The sequence below is a fragment of the Corythoichthys intestinalis genome, chromosome 1 (genome assembly GCF_030265065.1).
Source record: "Corythoichthys intestinalis isolate RoL2023-P3 chromosome 1, ASM3026506v1, whole genome shotgun sequence".
In the NCBI taxonomy this organism is placed as follows: Eukaryota; Metazoa; Chordata; class Actinopteri; order Syngnathiformes; family Syngnathidae; genus Corythoichthys; species Corythoichthys intestinalis.
In genome coordinates, this window is record NC_080395.1 from 12,976,391 (window position 1) to 12,987,477 (window position 11,087).

The 11,087-nt window shown below is 42.0% G+C and overlaps 1 protein-coding gene across 1 annotated transcript; it reads right to left on the reverse strand.

Annotated features, from left to right (window-relative positions):
- Positions 1-2,755: 2,755 nt before the first annotated feature.
- On the reverse strand, positions 2,756-8,249 carry LOC130915710 (gastrula zinc finger protein XlCGF57.1-like). The gene is made up of 3 exons (XM_057835716.1): positions 8,106-8,249; positions 6,842-6,942; positions 2,756-4,910 (listed from the first exon to the last, which is right to left on the reverse strand). The coding sequence occupies exons 2-3, from the start codon at positions 6,845-6,847 to the stop codon at positions 3,099-3,101; spliced, it is 1,818 nt and encodes a 605-aa protein (XP_057691699.1). The 5' UTR covers positions 6,848-6,942; positions 8,106-8,249; the 3' UTR covers positions 2,756-3,098.
- Between the last annotated feature and the right edge of the window lie 2,838 nt (positions 8,250-11,087).

Genomic DNA, 11,087 nt, shown 5'->3' on the forward strand with positions numbered 1-11,087 from the left:
CTGTTATAAAATGACTATTGTAAAGCGACTGTGTGTAAAATGACTGTTCGTTGTGAAGTGGGACTGGGGAGTCAGAGTCCAGATGGAGTGGATGTGAGGAGCGATGGCAGAGCAGGGAGAGAGTTGAGCATCCTGACAGCCTGGTGGATGAAGCTGTTCCTCAGTCTACGATTTCTGGCTCGCTGACTCCGCAGTCTCCTGCCTGATGGCAGCAGGCTGAAGAGGCTGTGTGACAGATGGGTGTAGTCTCTTTGTAGGGCTTTGCGGGTGAGGCGAGAGGTGTACAGTTCTCCAAGAGAGGGAAGCGAGGTACCAACGATCTCTTCAGTGGCTCTCACCATGCGCTGGAGGATCTTCTTACAGGAGCTGGAGCAGGCTCCGTACCACACAGTGATGCCGCTGGTCAGGATGTTCTCAATGGTGCCTCTGTAGAAGGCTGTCCTCAATTTGCGGAGGAAGTAGAGGCGCTGGTTGGCTTTCTTGGCCAGTGATGCGGTGTTGGTGGTCCAGGAGAGGTCTTCAGTGACATGCACCCCCAGAAATTTGGTGCTGCTCACCCTCTCGACCACCGCACCTTTGATGGTCAGGGGCGCATGCTGAGGGCCTGTTGTCCCCTTTTCGGGATTTCCCTTTTGCACTGATTAGTGACAGCTGATTTGTGATGTTTCTGTTGTGCTCGTTCTTTTATTTCCCTTGTTTGTCTCACTGTTGTCTCCTTTTCACATTCCTCCTTGCGGGAAAAGGCTAGAGTCCTCTGCAGCGAAGAAAACAAACATCAGCGCTGGATCAGGGAGGCCATTGAGATCCGCAACTGGGGCCCGAGGATCATCAATAGGGACGAGGGGGCGTACATGCTCTCTACTAACCGGACGAGCATCCTGAAAGAGTGAATGGTCATCAGAGGGCGTGACTCGCCTGTCATTCTGACAGGTGAATCACGCCTTCATCCATCCGTTGATAAAGGCATCACACCAACACCAGTGACTCTCTGATGAAGGCGTGTTTACCAAAACGTATCAGGGAATTAAAGTGCCTGTGACACGAAAAAGCATGTTTACTTCATAATACACGCGGTATTTTACGCTCCTGAAGGAAATGGACCACTTGGATGTGTGAAGAAGCGATCGATATATTTAACCAATTTTTAAAATCCTGCGCTACGAAAATTACAGACCTCCAGCTTCGGTCTTGCTTTGAGGAAGAGGGTGCTGTGACGTGTACAGGAGAAGGAGTCCTCTTCACGATACAGCCGTACTGTTGTATGAGAAGGACTTTTTTTGCGGATTAATACGTTTATTTTTCGCATCACGCCAGCCAAACGGCTGTAGAAAAATCTTGCTGTAGGAGGGAGAGGCGTGTGCGCATTTTTGGGGTTTCAAAAGGTTCCCATTCACCGGTGGATATTGGCCAAAACAAGCCCTACTACTGTGGGACCATGGGACTTGCGAGGAAGTGAGTAAACATCTTGTTTTGTATTATTTCAAATATTGGGAACATTTTAATATGTAGGTGGCTTGCATTTTGTGGCTGGCAATCTCCTTGTCCCCTCGGCCGATGACCGGCAGCTGGTCGCACATCCCCCCGCCAGGTGACCACTATAGCCGGATTATTGTCCTCTTCATGTGCCTGCTGTTCTGTCAAATTTTCTGACCGATCAGAAATTGCAACTTTGTGTTAAAAATAGCCGCGAATACAGCGATTACAAAGTAAACTCTACAGACATTCTTGAAATAAAGGACTACTTACATTTGATCATGGATGGGCATGTAAAAAGCTCTCTTCATACACAAATTATCCTATTGGCTGCACAACAACTGCAGCCGCCCTCCTCCACTGAGTCTCTCGCTGTTTACGACTTCGCCGTGTAGTAAAACATTATTTTGCCATATTCGTGTTGACCATTTGGCAGCTTCACGCTCCTCCGACGTCGGCCGGTTTGTTCAGCGGTCATTGTCCAGCCGTTTCCCTGGCGAGCGCTCCTGTCCTTAGTAGCTGGGGATTGAGCTGTAAATTGCGCTCCGCCGGGCGAGTTGCCCATCGGCGAAGACAATCGACAACCCAGTTGTCATGTGAAATGATCAGGGCTAGTTATCTGTGATTTTCCGCTTTGAAGACTTAGAAACATCACTCGTTTCGGGTTAGCATGTCGGCTAGCTGTCATGCCTCTTGGTTTGTTTACATTCTCCGAAGCCGGGGAATGGAAATGACATAAGCCCCATTTAGGTGGCATAAAATATCGTTCGGGAGGTGCGACAGTAAAGGTGAAGTCGACAGTTTTGACCATTATGGAGTAATTTTGCCATGTCGTCTTGAATAAATGCATTTTTATTATTTCATATTCCATTTAGCACAAGATTGTTATTTGTCATGACCATGCCATTTATTTAGCTATTGGGGAAAAAGACTTGGATAAAAAGAAAATCCTGTAAAAATATTCGTCAAGTTTTCCCCGTTGTGAATAATTCCCACTCAATAGGCTGCATACTAAATCAGATGAAATCGTGACTCCGCTGACGTCATCCATCTGTTGGGGACGCTAGAGCCCCATAATGGTAGGCGTGGCTAACCGGCAGAAGAAAAGACTGATTTCTCGTCATCTGCGCTTTGCTAAATTGTTGTATATAGTCAAATCGTCTCAAAATATGATTTCAATTCACATTATAATGCTATTTAAGACTTTTTTTCTCCTGTTGTACGCACTTTAAACCACCTATAACTATTGTCTGGAATAAAAGAAAAAATTGACCAATCACTAAAATATTCGATAGCGGCAGCCCTATTTATTTCCACCAAAAACACACATGTAATGATCGATACAGACGGATTTTGAATATTTACGAAAATAGCGTGACCTAATATCGCGAAATATCTCAAAATCGATTTTTTAACACCCTTAAAAGCAGTATGTCTGTCATGGAACAATCTCAACACAAAGACATGTAACACAATTTATTCAATTTTAAATATATATATTGGATAGAAAAAGAACAGCAACTGAAAAATAATTTAAAAAACGTTATCAAAAGAGGCTTAAGGGAAACTGAACAAGGAAATTGAAATGCTTTTTCCACTGTAAATGCAGGAATCAGAATATTTTGTCAGGTGCTGATATTCAAAGGTTTTAACCCAGTGTGGCCTCTTGCGTGCCTTACTAAAGTTCGTTTCTGAGCGTATCTTTTACTACATTGTGAGCATGCAAAAGGCTTTTCTCCAGTGTGTGTGCGCTTATGCTCTTCTAAATAAGTCTTCTGAGAAAATCTTTTACCACAAAGTGTGCAGGCGAAAGGCTTCCCTCCAGTGTGTCTTTTTGTGTGTGTGTTTAAATTTCCCTTATTTGTGAATCGTTTACCACAGGATGTGCAGGCGAAAGGCTTTTCCCCAGTGTGTGTACGCTGATGCTGTTCTAGATAAGGCTTGTGATAAAATCTTTGATCACAAAGTGTGCAGGCAAAAGGCTTCTCTCCACTGTGTGTTCTTGTGTGAATGTTTAAATTTGCCTTCGTGGAGTATTTTTTATCACAAAGTGTGCAGGCAAAAGGCTTTTCTCCAGTGTGTGTGCACTTATGCCTTTCTAAATCAGTCTTCTGATAAAATCTTTTTTCGCAAAGTGTGCAGGCGTAAGGCTTCTCTCCAGCATGTTTTCTTGTGTGCGATACGAAATCTTCCTTCTGAGTGAATCCTTTACCACAAAGTGTGCAGGCAAAAGGCTTTTCTCCAGTGTGTGTATGCTTATGTCTTTCTAAACTAGTCTTCAGAGAAAATCTTCTCCCACAAAGTGTGCAGGCAAAAGGCTTTTCTCCAGTGTGTGTACGCGTATGCCTTTCTAAATCGCTCTTATAATAAAATCTCTTATCGCAAATTGTGCAGGCGAAAGGTTTCTCTCCAGTGTGTCTGCTGGTGTGTTTGTTTAAACCTCTCTTATCGACGAATCTTTTACTACAAAGTGTGCAGGCAAAATGCTTCTCCCCGGTGTGTGTACGCATGTGTACTTTTATATTACGTTTCCAAGAAAATGTTTTATCACAAATTGTGCAGGCGAAAGGGTCATCTCCAGTGTGCCTGCGTGTGTGTTTGTTTAAATTTCCCTTATGAGTGAATCGTTTACCACAAGATGAGCAGGCAAAAGGCTTTTCTCCAGTGTGTGTATGCTTATGTCTTTCTAAATTAGTTTTCAGAGAAAATTTTTTACCACAAAGTGTGCAAGCAAAAGGCTTTTCTCCAGTGTGTGTACGCTGATGTTTTTCTAAATCACTCTTACAATGAAATCTTTTATCGCAAATTGTGCAGGCAAAAGGCTTCTCTCCAGTGTGTCTGCTTGTGTGTTTGTTTAAACCTCTCTTATCAACATATCTTTTACCACAAAGTGTGCAGGCAAAAGGTTTTTCTCCGGTGTGTGTACGCATGTGTACTTTTAAATTACGTTTCCCAGTAAATGTTTTATCACAGAGTGAGCAGGGAAAAGGTTTCCCAACCGCGCATTCCTTTGTGTCTCCTTTCAATGATGACTTGTTTAAAGATTGTGAAGCATTTTGGTCAAAGTCATCCTCCTCCTCATCAGTGTCAGTGTCAGAAGAATGTAAGGTTATGTCGTCGCTGTCCGAAAGCGGAGCTAAGAGGCCGTCCGGTTGCGATAGTCCCTCTCCCTTTGTTGTCACATGCTGAAATGAGCTGCCGTCCGAAGGGTTCGCTGCTCCGTTCTCTTCGCTTGGTCCTTCGTCTTCTTTGCTCTTCACACTGACACCCATTGGAAACTTGGGGATTTCAACTTCCTGGTCTTCTTCTTTCATGTTTGGGGTCTCTGGCTCTGCCTCCTGTTTGATGTACGGTATCTCGGACTCCTTTTCCTGTTTAACACGGAGGGGATTGTGCTTCTCATGGTGAACATCTTCTGCAGAGACCTCTGTGGGACACTGGGTGACAAAAAAAAATTCACAGGATTAGCTAAAGTCGAGCTTTTGCCATCGTATTGAGGTTGTATTTTTTTTTTTATAATATGGGGTATATACAAAGCTCATTCGGCCCAAAAATTCCACATTGTGATAAAGGTAATTATTTTCCACAATGTAATACCAATTAAATTTTCATATATTTTAGTTTAATTACACACAGTTGACGTAGTTAAAGCCTTTTATGAGAACTCGTATGTAGATAAATTAAATAACTTCATATGTCATGTTTCCTTTATTTATCTCTGCAACTTGTTCAAAATGCTGCTACTTGATTTTTAACCAATCCACCCAGGTGCAAACATATTACCCCCGTGCCGTGCTATCATTCCACCACTGGCTTCCGGTTAATTTTCCAAATTATTTCCAACTTTCATTTTTTTCTTTCTATTCATGACCAGGCTACTTATTATTTGTCGGAGATTTTAACCCTTCATAACTCTGGCACGGTTCTTCGTAGGGCTGGGCGATATGGCCTTAAGTAAGTATCACGATAAATTGAGCAGATTTACCTCGATGACGATAAATGACGATAAATTCGCCCAAACGGACTGTTATATAACTTGAAAATTTGAATCAATGCATGGAATACAAATGAACCGTTTCTCGTTAAATTTATTTAACCAGCTTTCAATCTAACAATTGCACATGCAGTCTAAACACTAAGTATTAAAAAAAATCTTGTAAACAATAAGAATTCTAGTGTGAACATTTATAACAGCTTGTATGACTTGGAAAATGTACAACATTATAAAAATCAATATGATGACTGTGCAAACATGTCATTCTAACACAAATGACTTGCAGCTTTAACAGTACACTTCAGACAATTTATTGGTAATGGCTGCGAATTATTCAACACAAGTGTTTACATCAAGGTTTCAGTCCCCCCCCCCGAAACATTTTTTAATACATGCACCCCCCCACACAGACACAACCAGATTAAAGCTGTATTGCTCTGATGCCAATGAAACATTTAAGGTTTTATGATGGCAGAATAAAGCAAACACATACAGAAAAATAGCTGTGGCCATTAAACTGTCATATTATATATAGGCTTCACTGTTGGATTAGGCTACTTTATGCTGAGTGCTTTACCATCATGAAAGCTTTCAGAACAATCACATAGAGATGCCAAATAACGCGACATGATGATTTCTACATGAAGTCCGTGCCCAGTCCACTCATTAATTTCAGCCGTTTCGACAAGGTTAGAGCCGCTGTCCGACTCTTTCACGTTCATTTGTAGCCGTTGTTAGCTGCTAGCGTTAGCCTGCTAGCGTTAGCCTCTGGCTTGGCTACCAGAAAAACGCACTGAAAGCATCCTCTCCTAATATCGTGAGAACCAGGGAGGACAGCGGGTGAAAGTTACTTTTAGCGTTAGCCGTTAGCATTAGCCTACCGGGCTTCTGTTTGATTGGCTTCCTGAAAACCATGTGACTCCATACGTAAGCACACTGTCTGCTTTCTTAAAGGGGAATGAACATAGCCGAACAACACAGCGTCAAAGCGGGATAAAAAGACTATATTTTCTTGTTTTATTAAATTACCGAATTTACTGACATGGTCAAAATTACGTCGGTCATCGTGAAGAATTTCGGTGACGGTAAATTTTCGGTTTACCGCCCTGCTCTAGTTCTTCGTTCAACCAGCTTCTTTTGTGGCGTCTACATGGTACAGTATTTGTATCCCAGCATGTATTGAATATTGTGCAGTTGTGTTTAATGCATACACATTGCACAAACTCCGTCCGTCGGTCCGCCCGCCTGCAGTTTTGAGTGAATAAACAAGTTATGTGTGTACTCCAGAAACCCGACCTTATGGATGATCCGCAATCACATCAAAGCAAGTCTGCTATTGCATGAAAAATACAACAACTAATGTGATGAACTTACCCGCATTTTCTTTCGTTTTTGTCGTGACCTGAATTTCCTCTCCTCATTGACTTGGATGTTTGGGGTTGCGTTGGCGTTCACATAGTAGTAATTTGTCGCATCTTAAAGACAAGTCAGGAAGGGTTGTATTCAATTAAATGTAAACACTCTCTTGTTAACCGATTTACTTTTCCGGAAAACACAGTTTGCAAATTGGCAGTGGCGTTAAGCCAGTACTTCTCAAATAGTGGGGCGCCCCCCCAGGGGGGCGCAGAGCGATGCCAGGGGGGTGCGCATGTGACCTCGGGGAACATGCTTTTTTTTTTTTTTTTTTTGCCGTACTAGAATAAAGTGTACTTGTATATCCACTCAGTGGGTGGCAGTGGCGCTCTCATTTTCAGAGTGCACGCAGTATTTTTGAACTACGCAAGAGGACAGAACAGATATGAAGAGCTGTGCGCCGTTTTCGAAAGCCGTTTTCCGGCCGGACTCATGCAGCTACCCACCGTGTTCTCCGGTTCTCAGGTGTCCGCCCGAGAAGTGCCATTTTCGGTTTGGGATCGTCACGACGACCGGACTCACCTACAGTTCTCCCTCGGCCGCCGAGAATGCGCTTTTTTCGGGCAGTTTGCCTTTTGGCTTTGACCTTTAATACAGTGGGAGATGAGGAAAGACCACTGTTTACTGTGTCCAAAAATGATTATAGCGGACAGCCGGAAGCCAAATCCATTAAGACGCCACTTAAAGACATGAGTTAATGTTTCTAATCAATTTGAATTAGTTATTGTTTACTGATTTTATTACATTTTATTTTTCAGTATCCAATGGTCAAAAATGTACATCGAGTGTATTTTTTAGTTTGCATGAGATTTTTTTTTTTTAAATTCAGGCAACAAAACAATGTTAATAAAGTTACACTTTATCATAAGTTGATCTATGTTACTTTTTTTCTTTAATAGAAAAAAAGCACACAATGTTAGGCAGAGGCGTACTTATAATAGTCATATTATAGACAAATGATACTATTTACAGTGGCGGCAGAGAGTTTGGGGGGGGCGCGAAACATTTCCGTCTTCTTTGGGGGGGGGGGGGGGGCGTGACGGAAAATAATTGAGAAGCACTGCGTTAAGCCAAAGTAATCGGAACCATTTCACTTGTATTAGCTAGCGAGCTAAGCTAAACTAAGTTAGGTAAAGCTACGAAACTTCAACATAAAGCCAAACGACTTCCACGATGCTTTAAAATGGAAAATTTTAGTCCACTAAATTGTTACTTTGGTACTTACCCGATGAGAATGTTTTGAAGGAGCTCGTTTGGTTAGGAGAACAGTACACAAAAGAACTGCACAACCCGGATGGGTAAACATAAACAAATTTCGCATCAAGTGAACAGGAAGTAAAAACGTTCAAGTGCTGAAACTTCTTCTTGTTTAATGGCAGTTTACCCCTCGGTACCGTGGGGCATTACCGCCACCTACTGGGTTGACGATTTGGTACGAGATCAGGAAGTTACAGTCTAAAATTATTCTCTCCTGACAAGTAATGAAAAACACCCAGCGTGAAGACAAAACCTAAACCCCCCAAAATAAAATGAAAATACTAATAAATAAATCAAATAATAATAAATTACCCTCTTCCTATATCCTTTTCAACAGCCCTGTGTCCTTGAGAAATGTTATTAGCTCTTTTTTGAATATTGGCCGTCTTTACCTGTAGAACATTCCTCATCCCAAATGCCTCTTTTGCCTGTACCAGTACTGTTTTCAACCGATTCCTCTGCTCTCCCTATTTCCCACACACCATTAAAACATGTTCAACAGTTTCACGCTCCCCGCAGTATTCACATTTCCCATTTTTGTGTCTTCCTATCCTATGCATCAAATCATTCAGCCCCGTGTACCCTATTCTTAGTCAATTTATAACAACCTCCTCCCTCCGGTTGCTCCCTAATCTATGCTGAAACTTCAGTGTGATATGTTGAAGCGTTTGGAAGATCCAACACGACTTAGCTATATACTGTACTGCTTCCGCTGCACTTCTTCCATAAATGAACATTACAATGAACTCGCTTAATTTTTACCCATGAGATTTAATTATTCCTAAAGTACGAAAGAGTGCAAGGAAGAACTATATCGAGGCAAAGAGAGGGATCGGCCAGAAGATGTCGCTGTTAGCAGATGCCTAGACTCAAAGCAGGTTCCTTCACAAGACTTTGATAAATACAGTACATATTATAATTGCTTATATATTTTTTTTAAATCATTATTCATGTTTATTTCTTAAATTCTATGCTATAAATGAATGGATCAAACAAAGGAGTTGAAAATACAAACAGAAATACACATTGGCTATGTCCCCAAGTGACTCTATTTGATTTATATATCGGAGACTAAAAATAGTTGATAGAATAGGTAGTTTAAAGTCAGTTAGTAATGAACAAAAATATTGAAGTTGGACTAAAAAAGTCAAGTAATTCTATAATTATGTTTGCGAACCTGCTAAACATGGATCTTGCTTAAACACAACTGCTTTTATTGTCTGTACTACAGCAGTACCTAAGAAAAAAAGATTGATCACATTATGTTTTCTTTAAACAATTCTATGCTATAAATGAATTGATAATACAATGTTATGAAAAATTGAATTGAAAATACAAACAGAAATACACATTAGCTATGTTCCCAAGTGCCACGCCAGTCTAAAGTTGATTTTTGTAGGAACAGACAAGAGCGTTAAAAATAGTTTACAGTGGAGGAATTTGGGAAAAAAAGTCAACCATTATTGTCCAAAATAGAATTACTTGACCTTTTAATCATGCTTTGCAAACCTGATATACATCGATCATGCTTATGCTACTGCTTTTACTGCCTATACTACTGCAGTACCTCATAAAATAAGATTGTTGATACACCATGGTTTTAATAGGGGGGTAGGCAACGACGGCGACTCAGTCCATTTGAAAACAACAAGTGTGTCTTAGCCTGGATGGCGCCGAGATAGCAGCGAGCAGTGAGGACAACAATGTACGCACCCTTGCCGGGTTGGGGCGACAGGAGCTAGAATAGGAACAAACCCGGTCGTCAGATGTACTAGAGCCTGATAACAACTTTCGAAGATATGTGTAGGGGGGCATTTTTTGGCCACCTGCCTTCCCTCAATCTCCACGCATATGCTGAAGGAATCTGACCTTTGACCAGACCGCCGGAATCAAGCATGTTGGACCGCCGGACTCGCGCTGGCGCAGCTCCAACGACCCGGGCCAGCGGGACCAGGCAATCTGGCCAAAAGGGCAAACTCCGCGCATTCACCTTAGTCTTAACCCCTTGTCCTGACTCCATTTTGAAAGTTGGAAAAATGCTTCGAAACACAAGTTGACTACTTCTTCTGAGTCGACAGCCATCATACAGCACAGAGGGACCTAGGTGATGATTCAGGGTCACCTTATGGCAAGTCAACAAAAGGTTCCCCAGAAAAGTGACAGCGATTAGTTAAACATTCAGTCTTTTGAAGGCTCTAGGCAGGAAGAGGGGTGTGTTTGGGTATTGTTGGGCCGGACGAAGGGTGTGTGTTTAGGATAATTCTTCTGTTGCTAGGTCATGGTTGCTAAGGCAATTGAGGTGGGGGTTTGGCCTGCCTTGACGCCCGAGAGGCACCGAGCTTATCAAGAGTTGCTTTGGTAGGCCGGGGTGTCTTAACCCCACCGAAGAGATTATGATTGACGTATTTTCCTTTGTTTATCAGGCAAGGGCTGATAAGATAGTCCACTTCACTGTGTCGAACTCCTCCTCCGTCTCATGGAATGTGCTGATGCTGGCCTTCTGCTTTGTGAGGAGTGTGTCTGTGTTAATCTGCCTCCCCCCCCCCCCCCCCCCGCCCCACACACACACCTTTCACACTTTACAATATTGCTTCCTTTAACTATGGTTAAATGCCTTTTGATTATATCGCGTGTGCTAGAATAATGCAAATAGTTTGACAGTGCTTACGAGAAAAGGCACTATTTCCTTCAATGCATAAAAGCACACTTATATCAATTTATTCCCAAAACCTCATCCAGCATTCAAGTAAACATGTTTTTGTTTTATGTTTGAACAACATATGGCTTTCATTATTGCATTTTCTCTTTTTTAATGTGTACCAGAGAGGGCAAGGCAAGCCCTTTGGAACTGATGAAAACACAGGGCTGGCAAAAATAAGAAAGCAGGAGATATTTGTTCTCTGTGCTACCATATTTTTTAGTGGATTTATTTTGACAATTAAATAAAACA